General features: G+C 36.5%; 1 protein-coding gene across 1 annotated transcript; it reads left to right on the plus strand.

Moving 5' to 3' along the window:
- The first annotated feature begins 4,597 nt into the window (after positions 1-4,597).
- On the plus strand, positions 4,598-21,636 carry LOC129938519 (peptidyl-prolyl cis-trans isomerase G). Its single transcript, XM_056046140.1, has 8 exons — positions 4,598-5,074; positions 12,395-12,482; positions 13,221-13,250; positions 13,328-13,467; positions 18,361-18,496; positions 18,778-18,895; positions 18,959-19,159; positions 19,220-21,636. Exons 1-8 carry the CDS (start codon positions 4,768-4,770, stop codon positions 21,380-21,382), a joined length of 3,183 nt encoding a protein of 1,060 aa, XP_055902115.1. The 5' UTR covers positions 4,598-4,767; the 3' UTR covers positions 21,383-21,636.
- Positions 21,637-22,109: the final 473 nt, after the last annotated feature.

Below are 22,109 nucleotides of genomic sequence, written 5' to 3' on the forward strand. Positions count from 1 at the left end.
GTGTTCGATTTTGTAGTGTTTGTTGCTTTTGAAGTTCGAAAAAATATATTTGTTTGGATTTTTGATTTCCGGCTTGACAGTAGTTTTCAAATTTAAAAATTAACGGAAATCTAACATGAAGGTAAATGTTTTTATTACTTGCAAAGGCCTGGTAATAGAGAAACTCTATTATCCAGAGTTCTGATGACAACATAAAGTAAAGCGTTTGTTCTCTTCCTTTGCATTGGGAGAATTTTTCAGATCGAGCTAAAATTTAGTTAAATGCAATTGGAACTGTAGTTGTGGGAATCAAAATCACAAATAAATGCTTGGTATCCATTTTGGTTTGCCTACAATCTAAAGAGAACAGCTGATCTTATTTGTTGGTCCCATGCCTGCGTAAAATTGGCAAGCAAAAGTCATAAGTTAAATCTTTGTTTCCGTGAGAACAAGTTACAAATTCTTGTTGGAATTCACATCTTTTCATCGACATTTCAAATACAACAATGTAAACAAATGGATTTTGGAGGGTGATACTTTCAAAGGATAGGATATAAATCCTTCGAAAGTATCACCCTCCGCGTTTTGCACGCGTAGTAAAAGAAAATCAAAATATCGCATGGAGACATTCCAGGGGCTAGTATACATGAGTAAGTCGGTAAGCTTTCCGCATAATCAAAAGAAGCAAAAGTAACGCTGTTTTATCTTAAAGTGATGAAGCACAGCTTTTCTTGTTTCGCGGTTTCTGCTTTTTGTGTTTGCACCTTGAGCGTTATTAATTGTAGTAGTGAAAATAACTTAATTGGTGTATATTGAAATGGTAAATGTGTAGGAATTATTCTGATTAGAGGAACGCCGCCTGATAAGATATTAGCAGTGAAGTTACGTTTCGTTATATAATCTATAGTCATTTAAATTTAACGTGAGCTTATTTTTGGAGCTCATGTTATGGCATACTGGTCAGCTCAAGTGAGCTTAGAAACTCTACAGGCAATAAAGTGCTCTATTTTGCGAACCGATGACTGTGCCTATTGACTAAAATTCCTACATTTTTCTTGCTACTTGAATTTGTTTTTTTTTTTTTTTAAGAATATCTTTTTTTATACAAGAATCGCCCTTTGCAAGAGAAATTGATCGTCATTATTTTGCAAATAAGGGTATATACTTGCAATAAGATTAAATTTAAGAAACCCCGAATGATATGCAACGATGAAAGGTCCAAAAGCAAGCAACACCTAATGATATGCTTCTATTTAATGTTCTAAAATAAAACAAATTATTATTTTGTATTTGAACTTATACTCGAAATACCATTTTTATCTGTTAAAACAAATTTTCTGAAGAGACTTAACTACGAACTTCAATTATCTGTCAAAACTTAGTTGGAAATAAATACGCCGAGCAATTTATCAGTCCCCTAAATTTTGACAGCTCAGTAATGAAAATCATGAAGCGATAAAATGAAATTTTAGTAGAGGCGCGTAACATTGAAGTGTCGAAAAATTATGTAAAATATTAATATATTAAGTAAAAAAGGGTTGCTATTGGTGTCGACTATTCTCTCCCACTTTCTGCTTTTGACATGCATACAATCTGCCTCCCTTTACTTTTATGTCATGTTTGACCATTCGAATCTGAAATTTTGCTTTTTTCCATCACTCACATGTTTTTACCGAGGAATAGAAGTTTTCCATGGATAAATTCATAGAAATGCATTTTTTGACGCATGGAAGAATGCAACTTCGTGTACTTATTAACGAGTGCGGTAGAGCGGTCAAATTTCCAGTTTAACATTTTTATCGTTGTATTAGAATAAATGCAAAGAGAGATAAATCGGCTGAAAAATTGAGATCCGCAGGTTTGATTTTAAATTCAGAATAAGTCAATTTATTTTGCCCATGTAATGCAAAAACCGGGGAAATGTCTGTTTTTATGAATCTAGATACAAAATAAATTGATTTGTTTTACCCAAAAAAAATCACGCAAGAGAGTTGACCACCTTAATTTTGCGGTTGTTTCAGGCAAAAAGAGGTAAAGATCGGGATTATAGGAATACATAGTTTGCTTCGTTAAATATGGGCTTGGTATTTTTAATATAGTAAAAAATGTGATTCAATCAAAAGCTATAGATTCTTATATAAAAATATTGATTTACGAGTGAAGACGAACGACGACAATCTTGCTTACTTACTTAAGGTGACGCTTCAGTCCTATGTGAACTAGGGCTCACCCAACAAACTTATCCATCTAGCTCGGTTCCTAGCTAAATGTCTCCCGTTTCGCACTCCAAGTTGGGTAAGGTCACTTTCCACTTGTGAGCGCCACCTGTTCCGCGTTCTTCGTCTACTGCGCTGTCATGTGGGTGTGGATTCGAAGACTTTCCAGGCCGAAGTATTGGTTTCCATGCGCTCTACGTGAACCAGCCATCTTAGTCGTTGGACGTTTACCCTTTTGGCTAAGTCCACGTCGCTTTACAGTTCCATCTTCTCCTCAACTCCCCTTCGGGACCGTAGATCACACGATCTCGATGTTCAAATGGTAGACATGTGCATTCATGAGAACACAAGCGTCCCCAGATTTTTCTCAAAACCCACCTCTGTCTTTTAACTTCTACTCTCACCTCCCCGTGATGAACATAAGCCTATTACCTCAATTGGGTTCCAACCCCAGTGGAAAGTTGTTGGAGGCAGCACGCACATATGCAGGCACTGAACTCCAAAGAATGCATAGGTATTACAATTTTGAATTGTAACTCGCTCTTTAAAGTGAAAGAGGTTTAAATACATAATCAGATTTCACCACATTATGAACCTTCAACTATGGTTTTCACCTCTGTTAAATGAGCACATTTTATCAACTTTTTTTAAATGTACATATTTATGATCAATTTACTATTGTCATAACCTTATCTAAAACGACGTTTGCTTTGAAAATATTTTAAAATTCCATTCATATAACAAAATATTGGTTTGCCCGTGAGGCATTAGACAACACGAATGTTGACTGCTTTCGAGTGTCCAGTATTATTTTATTTATTTTGTGGATACTCATTATTCAGCTTCACTATTATATATATCACTCCGATTTCATGATTAACTAGTGAAAGCGTGAGAAGGATAACGTAACAAGCATGGCCATAGCATGAAGCAACCCAGCAATGTAACGGGGCGCTGACTAAGGAGCTCTTCCAACGCTGATCGATGTACTTTTTCAAGCTTAACAACGAGCTAATTGGCTCTGAGCCATTTGGACTAGGTCCAAATGAACACGGTCCAAATTTTCTCCGTATACACGAGCTAGCGGTAGCATCTTCAACAGATCGATTATTTATATTTCCCTTTTGAGCACAAACAAATTTTTGTTCATACATAATAATCAACTTAAAAAAAAGTTTTTATACAAGCCTAGGTTTTTTTAAGCCTAGTTCTGTTAATTTAATTTTTGAAACACTTAATGAAACATATAAAATTATATAAGATTTTCGACTGCAGGGTGGATTTTGTTTCACTCTCTTTAAATTTGTGTGTTGGATAGTTGACAGATGATAGGGTTATCAACATGAAACCATGTTCTGAAGAACCCTATTCCATTTGTCGTTAAAGCATAAAAAGGTGTGTGTTGGTGGACGCAAAGAAACGAACAACTTTTAAATATTTTATACTTTGGCTCGGTTATGTATTTCATGTTTTTTGTTTTGCATCCCAATTTTATACTTTTTGTAAAATGTTAATGTTTAAAGGCTTTATAAAGATTGAAATTTCAATTTCTTTTTAGAGAGCAACTGAAAATTATCATCAACCATAATCTAATGCACACATGAACCGATGCACTTAAAGACTTTTGTCTTGTGGTGGATGTACATTTATAACTTCATCTGCAATTTTAAAGAAAAGTAGAGCGAAATTTCATAAATATAAACATAATAAGTCTTTCAGTCTTCATTATTCAACTATCTACTATCTCTGATTAATCATGAATTCAATATTTTGCTTCCTCTTTTTCTGAAGACTCAAAAGTTAATAGCGATGGTAGTTTCATTATTATTAATTTCAAGTTAAGCAGTATTCACATGAATGCGACAAATGAAAGACTAATGAATCTCAAAATATGTTTGAAGACATATTTCCACACAAATTCTTAACAAAACAATAGCAATATAGTTTCTATTTGATTTATAATACATACTTTAACTTTTCAATATCATATATGTTTTTATAAATTTATTCGTCGCCAAAAAAATGTAGTTTATAGAACTGTCAAACATTATTCGCGCTCCACATTCTCTACACGTGCAACGAATAAAATAATCGCTCGTACTTAACCTAAAAAAATAATTCTTGTTTTGGTTTCGGTGGTGAATGGTGTTCATTCACGACAAATTAAAAGCTGTTATGTGACAGAAATGTCAAAATCGACGAATATTTGTTCATAGGTTGGTAGCTGGTCGTGCTCATGTGAATAGTGCTTTATAAGCACCTACAAGAGTACAGCATGATAGTGTTAAAGGGGTCTAAACACACCACAAAACCCCACAAACAGATCTACAGGAATCTGCACAATCCACAACCCATTACCATCCACATTCCACATTTTCACTCCGCTGTCAAAAAAAAACTACCCACACCACATACGCATTTTATTTTGCAAATGTCGGTTCTAGTTCTTTAAAAAGTAGAAAACTTCGTTTTTCTTGCGTAAATAAGTTCAATTAAAAAAATAAAATTACAATTTTTAATCCTCTTCTAGTGTATTCACGTTTTCTAATAAAAATACCCTTTAAAAACAAAAATGACCGTTAATGCAAAACAAGAAGATCCACCGCCAAGAGCGCGTTGTTTCTTCGATATTAATCTCGGTGGTTTGCCAGCGGGCCGAATTGTTTTCGAGTTATTCACGGATATCGCACCGAAAACTGCTGAGAATTTCCGTGCCCTGTGCACTGGTGAAAAGGGAATTGGTTTGGTCACTGAAAAACCATTGCATTATAAAAATGTTATATTCCATCGGGTTGTTAAGGATTTCATGATACAAGCTGGTGATTTTTCAGCGAATAATGGAACTGGAGGCGAATCAATTTATGGCGGAACTTTTGAAGGTACAACACTCACATACATGTCCACCATGCACTCCAAAAAACCAAGATATATTTTTGTTATAAATCAATAATTAGTGTTTAAGTTAAAAAAAAACAACTATTTTTTGTAAGGGTATATTTCATCAATTAATGTTCTGGGAGGTGTTTCTTGTAGCTTAAGTTGTTAAAAAAGGTTAATTTCATATTTTGTGTACCTTACTTAAATGTGGGAAGTTTTTCATTTTGTTTTTCAATGCTCCAAAGTTTTTCATTTTGATTTTCAATGCTACAAAAACTGTCTGTAGGTATATAAAATATAAAAATCTCTTTGGGATGTTTGGAAGAATTTTTCAACGAACTCGCATGATACAGTTTTAAATTAAACAGATTTTTATGAATTTTAGAGGTAAAATTAAAAATTTAATTGGATGCCTTTCTACGTTATCGTTGTCAGCCATACAAAAAATCAAAATTTTGTGCACATTTTGTTTGAAAGATGATAACCGATAGTGATAGTCTCATCTCAATGCAAATATTTACAAAACGCATATGACACAAGCTTTTTTATGGTTGCTTTGGTTAAAAATATACTTTTTATCTTTTCGGTTTAATATGCATAACATACCTACATTCCATTTGCGGTAATTCTACTTTTGGGGTATCAGATGAAAGCTGTGTTTTGTATCCTATTTCTACTTAACATGTTACAATAAAGAAAATAATTGAATCATAATCATTTATATTGTTATGATTTTTTTTTAATTTTCATAATTTAAGCGTTTAAATTAAGAAGGGGTTAAGTGACATGTTTGGATTTTAATGCAAAAATTATTAAACTCAATGCAAACGTAGATTTCTGTCTTATCATCATTTCGCTAAGATCTTTAGTTTCCAATTTATCTCATTTATTTTTGGTATAAAAGGTTTAAAGCAAACAAATTTTTTTATTAATTAGGGGAAGAAGGTGTTTAAATCAATTAACTCCTTTTTGCCACGAAAAAAAACTACAAATATATATTGTTTGTATGAGAGGTTAAATGTGTACACTCTTCTGGCAACTTATAAGACTTTATTAAGGAGAATGACATATAATAATGAAATGCTTATTTACCACCTTTAAAATAACATTTAGGAATTAACTGTCTATCTACGTATACCTACCAATAGTTCTTTGATTAAGTTTTCCAGAATGGATGCTGGATTTTTTATCAGCGAGTCGCATTTAAAATTTGTAACACTCAATTTGACTTATACACTACCTTGAAGTGTTACATGTAGCACCTGTGACTACAGCAAAAATTCGACAAATCATTGAAAGATTTACAAGACTGGTTCTAAGGACAACAGTTTGTTTAACTGATTAGAAAAAAATAAATTAATATCTTCCAATACCTTTGCATCTTCTTTTTACTGTTGATTTCATCAGTATCGTTTTTCTTGCGACATATAGTAACTATTTAGCAAGTTTTGCATTCGTGCAAAATTTCGAACTCGAGATTTTAATCAAACATGATATTACGATGGTAGAGAAGTCGAAAAAGGTGGGTCCCGCGATTCCGTCTGTCCACACTCCTACAGCCTAAACCATTGGGTCGAACTTGTACACCAAACAGGTAAAATTTTGAATCTTAAAATAGGTATTTTTTAAAAATTATTTTAACTGTGCTTGAGCCCGAAAGAGCGTATTATTTTGACAAAATTTGAAGACAAACTTATTTTACAGGTATATTTTTAAATCTTATATGGGTACTTTTTTAAACAGACTTTTTGCATACAGGAGCAAGTTCGTGCAACCCAGTCGTGCATTTTATTCACTAAAGCTATCGGAACAGTACAAAATGTTAATACCATAAGAAACACGAAATGAAACTTTATTGGAATTTTCAAGTCAGCTGTTCAATACAAATTTTCTAAAGTCCCTTGAATGAGTACTGCCTCCTGTGAGGAATTGACAAATCGTCAAAGCGCAATTCTTGTCATTAAGTGTTTTCTACGCTGCAGTTCCCTTCCATCCCTATCCAACACAGGAATGGTTTTGAGTTGTAAGTCACTAGGCCCTAGTTCTCAACGGACTATTGCGCCACCAAAATGCGTCTCCAGCCAGCTCGGTCACTAGCTAGCAGTCTCCAGTTTCGAACGCCGAGTTGGTTGAGCTCCTTACCCACCTGCGTGTACCACCTCAGTCGCGGTCTTCCGCTTCTGCGCCGTCCCTCGGGATTGGATTCGAAGACCTTCCGGGCTGGAGCGTTGATGTCCATTCGCTCTACATGACCTAGCCATCTAAGCCGTTGGACTTTAATTCTGTTAACTAGGTAACAGTCGCTGTACAGCCTCAAAGTTATAGATGTCCATGGTGATGTTTTGTCGTCGTTCAATGTCCTTTTTTGATGACAGCATATACTTAGTATTGCTGTCATTGACAACTAAACCCCATCTTCCCCGCTTCAATCGCAATGCTCAAAAACGCTGCTCTGACATCATGCGTGCATTCTGCATCTTCATTCTGCACAAACGAATAAGTTTCACAGGGATGGCAAAAAGAGACATTGATTTGTAGAGCTCTTCCCTATAGATGCTGTCATGCGCGGCTTTAAAATCGATAAAGAGATGGTGGGTATCGATTTTAAGTTCCTGGGTTTTTTCCAAGATCTGCCGTAGTTTGCATATTTGGTCAAAGGTGTACTTTCCTGGTCTCAAGCCAAACTGATAAGAACCAATCAGGTTGTTGACGAACGGCTTCAGACGTTCACTTAATACGGCAGAAAGGATCTTATATGAAATGGTCAGGAGACTTATGCCTCTGTAGTTGGCGCAATTTAGAGGATCTCCTTTCTTATGTATCGGGGATACTATGCTGAGATTCCACTTATCGGGCATGCCTTCCTCCGACCATATTTTGCAGATGAGTTGGTGCATGCTATCTTCACTTCGTCAAGAATTGTTGATCGTCTTTACAGGCTTCGGTTCGTGGCTGTTACCCTTGGGAGGTTTTTTTTACCTTTTGGTAAAATTTACGAACCTCATTCCTGTTGTGACAGCCTCTATCTCCTCGATCGCGCGCTTCTCATGCTCTCTTTTTTCCATCTAATAAGCCGGTGTCCCTCTCTCCTCTTCTGCTCGTAAAGCTCGCGAGCAGCATTGGTCCTTTTGTGCAACGCCGTTTTGTATGCCTCTTGTTTCGCTGCGTGCGCTTGCCGGCATTCGTCGTCAAACCAGGGGTTTCGTTGTGGTGGCCGTGTGAAACCTAGCACTTCAGAGGCGGCATCTCTGATGGCTGCAAGGCAATGTTGCCACTGGTTCTCATTGCTTAATGCAGGCAGCATAGGTCTCCTTAAGAGGTTATTAGAGACTCGATCGGAAAAGGACATGGCAGTCTCTTGCGATTGTAGCCGTCTAACGTCGAATCTTCTCACAGTACTTCCTTTTTTGGCTTGGATCGGGATATCCGTGGTCATACCTTGGCTACAACGAGGTAGTGTTCCGAGTCAATGTTGGCCCCTCGGAATGTTCGGATATCCTGTATACTGGAGAAGTGTCGTGGGTCGATCGCAATGTGGTCAATCTGGTTGACGGTTGATTGATCAGGAGATTTCCATGTCCCTTGTGGATATTGAGATGTGTGAACTGCGTACAAGCTACCAGAACGTTTCGCCCTGCAGCGGAATCGGTCAGACTGAATCCGTTGTCGGAGGTGGTGTCGTGCAGGCTGTATCTCAATATTATGCCACCAAAGATGTCTTCTCTTCCTAGCTTGGCATTAAAATCTCCTAAGACAATTTTAATGTCATATCCAGGGCACTGCTTAAATGTCTTGTCCAAGAGCTCGAAGAATATGTCTTTGGTGTCTTTATCTTTCTCCCCTGTTGAAGCATGCGCGCATATAAGGCTTATGTTGGCGAATTTAGCCTTGATGTGGATTGACATGATGCGCTCGCTAACACTCTTGAAACTCAAGACTTTTGCCTGAGTCTAGTTCTAACAATAAATCCACACCCAAATAGACGCTATCTTTTTTCTCGGTAGCAGTCGCCGTATTATACATCGCAGTCTTTAAGTTTGTGTTTGCCCGGTCCATCCTATCCCACTTCTTGGATGGCGGTAATATCTGCTTTGCAGCAGTTCAGGGCTTCCGCTAATTGTTCGGCTGCACGTGGTCTATTAAGGGTCCGAAAATTCCACGTACAGATTCGAAGTTCGTTGTTCTTATTTCGTTTGCGTGGGTTGTCAACAGTGAATCCGTCCGTATCCGAGGCTTGATGGTGCTTCGCAACTATGATGTTTTTACGTGGCCAGGAAGTCACCCCGACGGCACAACGCCAACCTGCGGGGCCAGATCCTTAGTATAACTCCGAGGACGGAGAGCCGCATAAACCGCTCCTTATAGGCCTGGGTGTTTACTGAGTAGTTCAACCTTACTGGAACTGTAGACGCCACCGTTGATTCCATCTCAGAATTCCTCCGGTGCCGCCTAGATAAGGAGAGGTGCCTTAGTGGAAACACCCCCTCCCCCCCAACGACTTTCCACTTGGGTTTGGAACCCAATCTCCAGTTGAGGTACTAAGCAGTACGGAGAAAAACCTGCCGACGGTTGTGTTCTCTTGAATGCACATGTCTACCATTTGAACTGCTTAAGTTAAACTCTTTAAAAAGATAACTAAATCTCAAATCAAAAATGTTTGCTTATTCGAAATGTTTACGTTCTAGAGAAATAAAATATTTTTTCGAGATTTTTGTCGATGTCGTCGTACAAATAAGTTTTTCAAAAAATCTTATCCGTGTTTTTCTTTTTCTATGAACTTTAAAAACGTGTTAATTAATGCTTTTCCAAATCGGTTTAAAAACGATAATTTAATTGTTTAAAGTTCTGTTATTAGTAAAATTGAAATATAGTTCATATAAATATTGAGTTTTTTAAGGTTGAAGTTAAATGTTTCAATAAGGGCATTCATTTTTTTTTCGTACAGGCCAAAAGAATGTGTCATCAAATGCAGTATTTGCTTTGCTTTTTATTTTACGACCCATTAAATGGGCTTTATTAACAAGATAGTAGTGAAGGTCATTGAATGACAAACATTTTATAATACTTAAGATTTTAAACATTGAAAGACTTTGTTTTATGTTAAATCATTGATCGTTTCAAATCAGAATGGTTTTACTAAGGGGAGTTTTATCGTCACTTTTGCAATGGATTTTGCTAAAAACTTTTCAATTATTGTGAATCAAAGAAGTGAAAAGTTAACTCTGGAATACCACAAGGTAGTCATTTGGGCTCTATTATCTTTATTTTATTTATAAACGATTTACAGGCTGTATTGAAACACTATAAGTCTGTACATACATCATTTATCTCGAATGTTACAATTTTCAAAATTGCTTCCAGTTCTTAAGATTTACGAAAAAGCTTTATATAATTCATTTTTTAATTATATGTTTGACGGAATATTATTATCGTTTTGTAAGCTCGAATGTAATCTTCGATGCTGCCAATAAGTGACATGACTCTTCCTGTACCCGAAAGTTGCAAGAGTACATATTGCCTAAAGATCTTACCTTTCATAAATTCGCTGGTCCGGAGGTGTTCTTCAACGCTGGCAAAACCATTGGGTAAGCTTTTCCATCCGCTATGCTACAGGTCTATTTTCGAGTGGATGGAAAACTGTATTTGTCCAGACTGTCCCTAAAAAAGGCGAATCTATTGTCCCTCTAACTATCGTCCAATTGCACCTACGTCCCTTCTTTCCAAGGTCATGGAAACGCTGATTAATTTTCAGCTTAAGAAATATCTTGCAGAACGAAAGTTTCTTAATGATCGGCAGTATGAGTTTTGTAACAATAGATTCATGGTATATTTCAAAGGAATTTGAAAGAATTTGGAATCAACGTCTCTTAGCATTACATTTGGGTTCGATAAATCTCTTTTTCGTTGGATTAAAATGGGCTTTTAGCGACTGTTTCATTCAAGTAGTAATAAACGGATTCAAATCTAATATGCAGAAAATAAACGCTGGTGTTCCTTAGGGTTTTGTTTTGTCTCCGACACTCTTTTTTAACTTCCCATAGAAAGTTATTGTAATGGGTCCGATTAGTCAAATGAAAATTTTTACATTTCTCGACCATTCAAGGTCCCCAGATTCAAAATAAAAGATTTTTAAAAAGATGTCTGTTCGTGCGTGTGTACGTACGTTCGTAAGTTCCTACTACAAGAAATATCGACTTCAAATAAATTTTGTTATACAGATGATAATGCAGAAAGGGCTCTCAAGAAAATTGCGTTTCTGGTTTTCTTACCAAAGCAGTTCTAAAAAAGGTGAGAATTTTGGTTAACTCTTAATATCTATTGACCCAAAAACGCTAGAGACTTGAATTAAATTTTATATTATATATTGTAACGTGATACCAAACATGTATATTTTTTGAAAAAAATCGAATTAACGGTTTTTTTATAAATCAAAAATACTGAACAAAAATTTGTCACCTCGATATTTTACGAATATAAAATGATTTTATCTCCCAAACGATTTTGTGCAACAAAAAAAAACGTTTTTAACATTTGGTACGATTTTAAGAAAAATCTAATTGAACCTTAAAAAAAAACTTAAAAAAACATTACTCAAAGTTGGTAAAAATTGAATTTCGACTCAAATAATATCATTTCAAAAGTTTGAGATTAGGGCTTTCAACTAATTTTAGCTTATAAGAAATATTGTTTGCAACATTCTGAAATATTTTGAGAAAAATCGAATGGACAGTTTTTTACAAAAAAATAAAAACCTAAACAAAAAAATCAAAATTTTGATTTTCAACTAAAATATTTATTCAAAACTTTAAAATATTGGCTTTAAACTACTTTAATCTTTTAAAAAATATTGTTGATAACATTCAGTAAAATTTTGAGAAAAAACTAATTGACAGTTTTTTTTTACAAAAAAATAAAAACCTTACAAAAAACAATTTTTCCACCCACAAATGGACTAATACTACCAATTATCTGTCAACATAACTAATTTGGCTAATGCTTAATGTTAAATGCTCAAATCAACTCAATTCTGTGCGTAGAGTGCCACTAACTCTGCTTACAGATCCATATAGTATCACAACGGACCAACTAAATTGGTCTAATTATGTTAGCTTTTTTGTTCACCACCCACCTTAACCTAACTTTACCTAAATGTGAGTTTTTTATCGTCGTTTAAGAAAACTGTTGATTTGTTTGTTCGTTTTGTGGACAAAAGGCTTTAAAGGTTTTAGCATTTAAGATAATTTCAGACCAGTGAGAGATCTTTTCAATACTTAAAATTACTGAAAATATTAAATATTTCATTTCCTTTTTTTTTTTTACAGATGAGAGCTTTGAAATCAAACACAATCGCCCGTTTCTGCTATCGATGGCAAATCGTGGCAAAAACACAAACGGCTCTCAATTCTTTATGTAAGTATCTTTCCTGCGTAAGGTTTGAGATTAAATGTAAATTGTTTCATTTCAGGAGATGTCTGTCATTTTGTTTATTTACAAAAAATAAAAATTATATACAACTACATAAATATTTAAAAAATTGTTGTTTTCTTGTTTTTCTTTCTTTTTAATACCTAAACCACACTCGAAAATGCACTTAATTTAAATTTTTTTAAAACAATATCAATTTTCAATATTGTTATATAGCTAAATGAATAATATACCAGCTGCGCTGAGGGCGTAGCGTTCGTTTAACACGTCGCAGTCACAGTCACATTATCATGTCTTCTACTCAGAGTCAGTGCCTCCAATAATAAAATAATGTGATTTGTAAAATGGTGTCATATGCGAGAGGATGTGGTGCTCAGAACTTCATTACTGCAGACCAAAAAAAAGAATCTTGTTGGGTGAACTATATCAACGCCCATCACACAGTCTTTGGGAGATCTTAGTTGGACAAAAGCAACCTAATTATTCTTCTTCTACTTCTGCTTCTGCTTCTTGCTATTTTGTGGTTATTGTGATCATCATCACAATTTCTATTCGAAATAAAAACCGATCGACACAAAATAGGATTTTAAAAAATAATAACAAAATAAACATTACAAATTATTCATCCAGCAAATTCAAATCCAAAAAAAATCTTCAATCTTTAAATCAACACCAAAACAAATTGCAAAAATTATTCTTTGTTCTTTTTGTTTCTCATTATAGTACTACACAGCCTGCTCCACATCTTGACAAGTAAGTTAAATAGCTTGATTCTTTTTCTGTTTTTTAAGTACGATTTTATTAATGACAACTTTTTCTTTTTGTTGCAGTATTCATGTTGTATTTGGACATGTTGTTTCTGGGCATGATTTAGTCCGTCAGTTGGAACAATTACCCGTGGATAGGAATTCTCGTCCTCTGCAAGATGCTATCATTTCAAATTGTGGCGAACTGATAAAACAAATTAAAGGTAACTTGTTTATGGTTAAGGCCCGTTTGCTGATTCGTATTATTAGATATGTTACTTTTAATTTTAAAATGCAGTTATGTTGCACGTACAAACCTCAAGTGGAACTTAGAAAAGTAACACATTTAAAAATACATTTAAGTTTCCTTCGATGTATGAGATGTCAACATTTTATCTTATTCTGCATCCAAGAGAAAAGATCATGACATTTGTTACAATTGTCATCACAGAATGTACTTGCTAGGTTGTGAAGTTCGAAAGTTTTATGAGCAGGCGAAACGAAATTCACAAGTGCATAGACCTCGAACAGAAGACTACGAAAACGACAGTGAAAACATCATAGTGGAACCGCAGTCTTTTGCAGACTGTAGAACGATGACGACGAACAGAATTTCGATGTCAGGCTGGATTACCCATTCAATATAGACGACGAAAGCCAACAATCCCGTCTTCCCGACTTAGTTGAAGAAAAGATTACCATGTATAAGCTGAAGTCTAACAAAGCCGATGGAACGGGTGGCTTTTAATACCGAACTTTTCAAAGTAGCTGCAGATAAATTTCTTAGGAGCATCCTCTAACTTATCTGTAAAATATGTTCGGAAGATAGCATGCTCGATGAATAGAACTTCAGTATTGCTTGCTCGATAAGGAAACGCTCAAAACTTACTATAGACGAATCAGTATCATTAAAACATAGCTTACTAAAATCTTCTCTGCCCATTGTCAATAACCAGACAGAACGTTATGACTTTAGACGAGGAAAGTCTACAGTCGATCAAATATCAACATAGCGGCAATTCCTGGAAAAACCGAAGAACATCAAATCAACACCCAACATCTCTTCATCGATTTCAAGGCTGCATCTACAGGAATAAACCATATAGAGCTATGTCAAGTTTTGGCATCACTGCCAAATTCTTCCGTTTGTGCAGGACGACGTTGGAAACAACTTAACCGAACCGATCGATATTAAAAAAGACTGTAAACAAGGTGATAATCTGTCGTGCGATTTCCTTCACGTTGTCCTTTAAAGAATAGTGCAGAGCTCAAATGTCAACACTAGAACCACTATTTTTCAAAAGTGTCCAATTACTTGCATATGCACACAAACAAAAGAACTAAGCGTTATGTCAATTGAGCTTTTATGAGTATTGAGGCAGAGCCCAAAAAAATGGGTTTGAAGGCAAAACAAAACACCTGCTGTCATCAAAAAAGAACCTACAACACCACCAACCAACGTCACCATCGACAAACGAAAGAAAGCAATTGAGTAGTAAAGCCGCATCTCGAGCAATCAAAGTGTCATCATCCCCGTCCTGCTATACGGTGCAGAATCATGATCTATGTCTAAAGCGGAGGAAAGCAGGTTGGGTCGTTTTGAGAGAACCCACAGGACAGAGCAGTAGAAGAAGACTGCGGATCAAGTGGCTCGCACAAGGAGAAAGTGACCTCACCCAACTTAGAGTTCTTCCAGTTCGGCTCCAACATCTATCTAGGGACCGAGCTGGATGGAGAAGTTTGTTTAGTGAGGCCCTAGTTTACACAAGAGTGTAGTGCCGTAGCTTCTCAGCCTATGTGTCCCGAGAGCCCAGCACCGCACCCAACAAATGGGACGGGGCTTGTACAAAACAGCTAAGCAACTCGGGTTTGGTTATAGAATCGGACCCCAAGCTCTTGTAAACACCGAAGCACAGAAAATTGTATACGTGTTTAAACAGTTCTTCCAAGCAGCAGCTTCTCAAATGGTCTATCAGCTTGGGCTTGAGTCAGATTGAACTTGTATGGGTGTAAGCCAGAGCAATCCACACTGCACAGTTGTGCAATAGATTGATTTGAATCGTAGAGGAACGATAGACTAAATATTCACATTAAAGCAAATCCCGAAAAAACCTGTAGACGCTATCTCAAACAGATCTTCCCTATTGCTGACTATTCGGACGACACCCAAGTCATTTCCAAGTCTAAATATTGCCTTGACAAACTTTTAAAACGGTCCTTGAATCTGGGGACATACTTACTTCAGGTGACGCTTCAGTCCTATGTGAACTAGGGCCTCACGCAACAATCTGGAAGTGGATTCGAAAACTTTCAGAACCAGAGCGTTGGTTTCCATGAGCTCTACATGACCCAGCCATTTCAAACGTTGGACATTCAAATAAGCTTTCGATATTCGCTTAAACTAGAATTCTTTTTTCTTTTGTTAACCATAAAACTTTTGAGACATAAAGATAAGACACGAAATAAAGAAAAATGTTAATTTCTTTCGTCTATTAGACAAGGGAATTCTTACTTCTTGGTTACGACGTTAGAGACAATTTCTTCTTGCTTTACTTATAATATACTGTGTGGTAATTTCAACTGTAATCTGTTGGATGAGCGTTTAGCTGATCTTATTAATGTATTTAAGGCGCTGTATCTGAGTCCCATTAACTGCTCCACTGCTACCTACTTCACCAAAGAGTCTAGTTCTCTACTTTACAGCCAGCTTTTAGCACCCGGTTTTTTCAAGCACGATTTACTTTTTGTATGTTTGGATTTAGTGTTTCAGGTTGATCAACAATTTTGTCAATACCGAGACTTAAAACTTAAACACATCTGACTTAGTGAGTGATTTTGACTGCATAGAATGGTTTTTACGGCAAAACGTCAATCAGCTTTTTGAGAGGCATGTTCCTATTAAAACCCTTCTCGTTAGGCATACGGCTCCACCTTGGCTGAATAGCACCATCTCTGCTCTGATGTCACGATGAGATGCCGCCTACAGTCAATGGAGAAGTTACAAACTGGAGCACTTCCACAAATTGTATTGCAGACTGCGTAATCAAGTTGTCGTAATGGTCAGAACGGCAACAAGACTTTATTATGAAAACAAACTTTGTTCTTTAATCTCTGGCAAAAAATTATGGAAAAACCTGCGTGAAATCGGTATTGGCAAACAACCTAAAAAGCCTGTTGGTGACGTCGATTGTGATGCACTCAACAAAAAGTTTACGTCCATGCCGTTAAACGTTGCTTCACTCGTTCATTCCCTAACTGAGGAGGAACCAACTGCTATCAACAGCTCTTTTAGTTTTATAAGAATACAAGAGGAAGGCATTACTGGCCTGGACCAAATGGACCCCATATTCTTGAGACTACTGCTTCCATATAAACTGCGCTATATAACCTACATATTTAACAGCATATTGACTACTTTCGAGTTTTCTTTAGAATGGATTTAAGGCTAAGATTATTCCCATACCCAAAAAGCAAACAGGTACTGCTACAAATTTCGGCCGATTGCCATTCTTCCGTTTCTTTCGAAGGTGTTTGAAAAAAACTATTCTGGTGCAGATCCAAAAATATCTTACAATCAACAACCTGTTAAGTACCTGTCAGTCTGGTTTTCGACCTAAACGCAGCTGCAAATCCGCCTTACTTTTTGTAACTGATGAAATAAGAATGGCTATGGACAGTGATCATGTTACATTGCTAACACTGCTAGATTATTCAAAGGCCTTTGATACTGTTAACCAATCAATTTTGTGAAAGCTGTGATTTAACTTTGTTCTTTCGTATCTTAGCGGAAGGCAACAATGCGTGGTGGCCAATAGATACTCGTCCACATGTCTTAATGTTTTGAGTGGAGTGCCACAGGGATATATTCTTGGACCAATCCTCTTTTCACTTTACATAAATGAGTTACCACCAATTGCTAAACATTGTTTGATTCATCTTTATGCTGATGATGTGCAGCTCCTGATAAGTCGAACCTTTGGGGCTAAAAATGATACCATAGCTTTAATAAACGAGGATCTGCTCCGCATTTCACAGTGGTCAAAAAAGAACGATCTCCGTTTTAACCCTGTCAAATCAATATCCCTTCTCATCTATCGCAAAAACTTTGATCTATGGGGTTTAAACCTGTTGAAACTTGAGGACGTAACCATTGAATATTTTAGTACTGCTAGAAACCTAGGAGTAGTATTCAATCGCACTCTCACCTGGGATGACCACCTTAATAGTGCCATTGGTAAAGTCTATGAAAGTCTCCGTCTTCTTCAAGTCACTCGAAATTTCATCCCGATCAAAACTAAACTGCTACTTGCTAAGGCCCTTATACTACCACTTGTGCTGTATGGGTGTGAAATCTTTTGTAAACTAGACTGTGTGACTAGCCGCAAATTGAATGTTGCTTACAACAATATTGCCCTATATTTATTATCTACGTCGTTATGATCACATATCCATTTTTGCGGTACGGATTTCTGGTTGTAGCCTAGACAGTTTAATAAACTTTCGCTCTTTGAATTACCTGCATGAAATCATCCAAACACAACAACCTGATTATCTATACGGTAAGCTGAATTTCCCTCATTCGACAAGGTCCTTTGCTTTAATATTACCCCGATACAATTTTCTAAATACTGAGCGTCAATTTTGTATTCATATTTTACACCTTTGGAACTCTGTCGATCGCTATGAGAAGAATAAGAAGCATAACTAGATTTAAATATTTTACTTTTTACCTATTTGGAAAGTAATTGATTTTAAATTTCCTTTTCTTTAATAAATATGTAAATAGAAGTCTCAGTTATATAATTTTTATTTAAATTCTGGAATTAATGTAAGGCTTGCAACATTTTATAAGACTCATGTCCTACCTTGTAAGCGATTTTTGAAACAAATACCATTTTTAAATATTTTGTATATTAACTGCTTTCAAAACTAAAAATACCGAATATTCAAAAAAATGTTTTTACGAATGTAACCAATGCATTATGTTATACTTATATGTGGTACATAAACTCTTAAGCTTCGTTTCAGCAAACGGACCTTAGATTTTTCAAATAATTATTGACTCTTAAGCAGATCCCTAACGGTTTAGTCTTACTTTATTTTGTTTTTAATTTTAGTTAAAAAGGATAAAAAGAAAAAGAAACGAGCAGCATCTTCAGAAGACGAGGGTTCTTCGGAGGATTCATCAAGCGAAAAGAAGAAGCGCAAAGATAAAAAGAAGAAAAAGGACAAAAAACGATCAAAGCATGAAGAGTATGTTGTCCAGTATTTAGAAGTGGCTTAGATACAGGTCAATTTATAAAAGAACAGCCAATAAAAGGTATAGGTAGTTTCCCTTCATGAACCGGTAAGCCGGTGGATGGCTTTTAATTGAAACAAAATGTTAAAACTTTTATAAATTGAAGTGTCTTAAGGTTGACTTCAAAGCTTTTAATTCAAAAACTTGATCTAAGTACATGTCTAAAAATCAGAAGTGAAAAAAAGTTGTCAAAAATTAATTTAAGATATGACTTAAAAAAATTATTTCTTTTAAGGTCTGAGGAAGAAGTCACTGATGTCAAAGAGGCAAATGAAAATTCAGAAACCTTAGAAGATGGCGAAATACACCCTCTAGTATCCATTACAAAAATCGATCCCGATGAGATTCCAGAAGTAAGTTTGTTATTACGTCTAACCTTCCTAAAATCTTATTACGCTTATTATTTTGGCAAAAAGGTATCTAATAAATTCCTTATGCGTGGTGGATCCAAACGAGATGCATCACAGGAAAACAACGCACGCGATGAAGACCGCAGAGAGAGGGATGATGGAAATAGAAATCGACGTGACAGTGGCAGTCGAAATGCATTCGGATGGTCTAAAAAGAGAGTTCCTACATCACGAAGCGGACGTGTAGTCAAAGGACGTGGAGTTTTCGTAAGTTCTTTTTTTGATTAAATCCTTTTTTTGGATTTATGATTGTTCTTTCTTTTGTAGCGCTATCGTACTCCATCCAGATCTCGCAGCCGTTCTCGAAGTGTGACTCCACCACATTGGAAACAGGCACAGAAACGAACAATTAAATTATCCGACTTAGAAAAATTGGAAGAAGAAAAACAAATGCGAGATGAAGAAATCAAAAGGCGTGAATCTGAGCGTAAGAAACGCCATGAAGAAGTAAGACTCAAAGATACCAAGAAATCGTTTTACGAATTGGATGCAAATGCCTATGAAAAGCCAAACGTTGAAAATAGACGCGTTGATAAAGTTGCTGTTAGTGACAAACGTGAATATCCTGATCATGAGAAGGACAAACCATCGGAGAGCACAAGGCATAAATCTGTCGAAAAGGAACAGAAGAAACTTGTCGATATGAATGCTTTGGATTATGAAGACCAAGTTGGGAGTGAAAATGAGGAAAGGAGATCACGAAGTGAATCGGTGGACAAGAAATCGCCAATTAAAACTGAAATAAATGACAAAGAGAAGAAAGACGATCGACGAGATAGAAGGGTTTCTCCACGAAGTAGACGATCGCCGGACACGAACAGGGACAGGGAAAGACGTCGTAGGTCAAATTCCAGAGATGGAGACAGACGTAATAGATTCGCTGGTCGTAGAGCAGATTTTCGCTCTCCACGCAGGCGAAATTTCGGTCGTCGTGGGTTCGGTGGCAATAATAATGGAGGTGGCTTTGGTGATAGACGCAGGCAAAGGTCACGCTCGTTTGATCGTTTCCGAAATCGCCGGTCTCCTGTTCGCCGGCGATCACCTGGTGATCGTCGTTCACCAGTTGAACGCCGTTCACCCGCTGATCGGCGTTCATCTAGTGATCGTAGATCACCAGCAAGGCGTAGAACATCCACCGATCGGAGATCACCGGCGAAGCGCAGGTCATCCACAGATCGCAGATCTCCAGCCAATCGAAGATCATCGGTCGATCGAAATAACCGATCCCCGGCTAATCGTAGATCTCCAGCCAATCGAAGATCATCGGTTGATCGAAGTAATCGATCGCCGGCTAACCGCAAATCTTCTTCTGATCGTAGATCACCGGATAATCGTAAATCGTCTCCCGAACGTAGATCACCTGCAAATCGCAAAGCATCAACTGATCGTAGATCACCCTCAAATCGAAAGGCTTCTGCGGATCGAAGATCACCCACTGACAAATCACCTACTGAGCGTAAATCACCTTGTGATCTGAAAACGTCTGTCGAACGGAAACCATCAGCAGAACCAAAATCCACTACCAATCGCAGATCGTCTAGAGATCGATCTCCGAATAAGGATAGATCATCGGGTGGCAATAGATCTCCTGCCAAACGCAAGCCCTCTACAGATCGCAGATCTCCGGAAGTAAGTAAAACATCCTCCAATCGCAGATCATCTCCTAAGCGCAGATCTGCTGATCGCAAATCACCTGCTAATCGGAAACAATCTGACGATCGCAGATCACCTGCTAAACGCCGATCATCGGTTGACCGCCGTTCGCCAGCCAACCGCAAGTCATCGGTTGACCGCCGTTCGCCAGGCAATCGTAGGTCATCAGTCGATAGATCCAGTGACAGACGTCGTCGTCGTTCTCGCAGCCCTCGCAGAAGGCGTGACAGTCGTCGATCTGAGTCCCCGAGCAAACCAAAGCAATCGAACACATCTCGGGATCGTCAAGATAATAAGCGTTCCAAGTCAAAATCTCCACGAAAATCATCACCAGGTCCCCAATCCAGCTCCACATCAGCCCCGTTAAATCCCCAAGAAGAACAAGAAAAACTTGCCCGAGAGAAAATGCTTAAACGCGCTGAAGCCCTTCAACTATTCAAAGACCACATGCGCAAAGAAATTGCCAAAGAAGAAGAACGCCGTGCCGAAAAGCAAAGACTCGAAGATGAAGAAAAAGAACGAACTACCAGAGAACTACAAGAATTGGAAAATTTGAAAAAAGAAACTTTACTTAAGCTACAAGATCATGATAATACCAAAAAACAGCAAGTATCAGATATTCCAAAATCTAGTGAGAAGAGAGAAAGGGAAAAGGAAAGGGAAAAAGAAAAGGATAAAGATGACAAGCGATCGTCTTCATCGAAGGATAAAAAGAAAAAACGTAGCAAGAAATCAAGGAAACACAGCAAATCATCCAATGAATCAGATTCTGATTAGAGAAGAAGCATGGGAGTCAGTTTTATAATTTCAGAAAAAACGTAAATTTTCAGACAACAACAACAAAAAAAACAAATTATATTTTAAGTGCAATTTTAAATTGCACCGAAATAATATAAGAACGGTTTTGTGTACAGTATTTTTAAATATTGCACGAATTAAATACCAATTAAATTAAAAATATAATGAGTACATATTACCTGAAATGAAAACATGTTTTAATACATTATGTGTACAGTACACAGCTAAATGGACTTATTTTGTTTTTAATGTTTTCAAAATGAATATTTTCCAATTGACGTCAAATAAACGAAACGGACCTATTTATTGAGTACGTTTCTATAAACAAAAATTGGTTTAAATTTTCTTTAAGGTATCTCGAGAACTTCTTCATACATTTTAAACACAAACAGCTGAAAAATACAAATAAACATCTTTCAAGAAAGACCTGGTTTAGTATCAACACACTTTCAAATGTAAACAGTGGACATTTCTCTCACAGACTTAATTTAATTTAAAAAATATTTATAGTTAAATCTTGATTACATTTATGAAAAACAAATATGTACGTGCTTTTTAGGTGAGAGAATAATAATTACAACATTTAAAACAGTTATCACAAAAGTTATTCGAATAATCACGAAGGTAAATCCTTTATCAACGCTTACATGACAAGATATAGGAAGAGCGACAAAGTCTTAATACTTTCAATCCAAAAATATGACTC

Source organism: Eupeodes corollae, chromosome 1 (genome assembly GCF_945859685.1).
Source record: "Eupeodes corollae chromosome 1, idEupCoro1.1, whole genome shotgun sequence".
In the NCBI taxonomy this organism is placed as follows: Eukaryota; Metazoa; Arthropoda; class Insecta; order Diptera; family Syrphidae; genus Eupeodes; species Eupeodes corollae.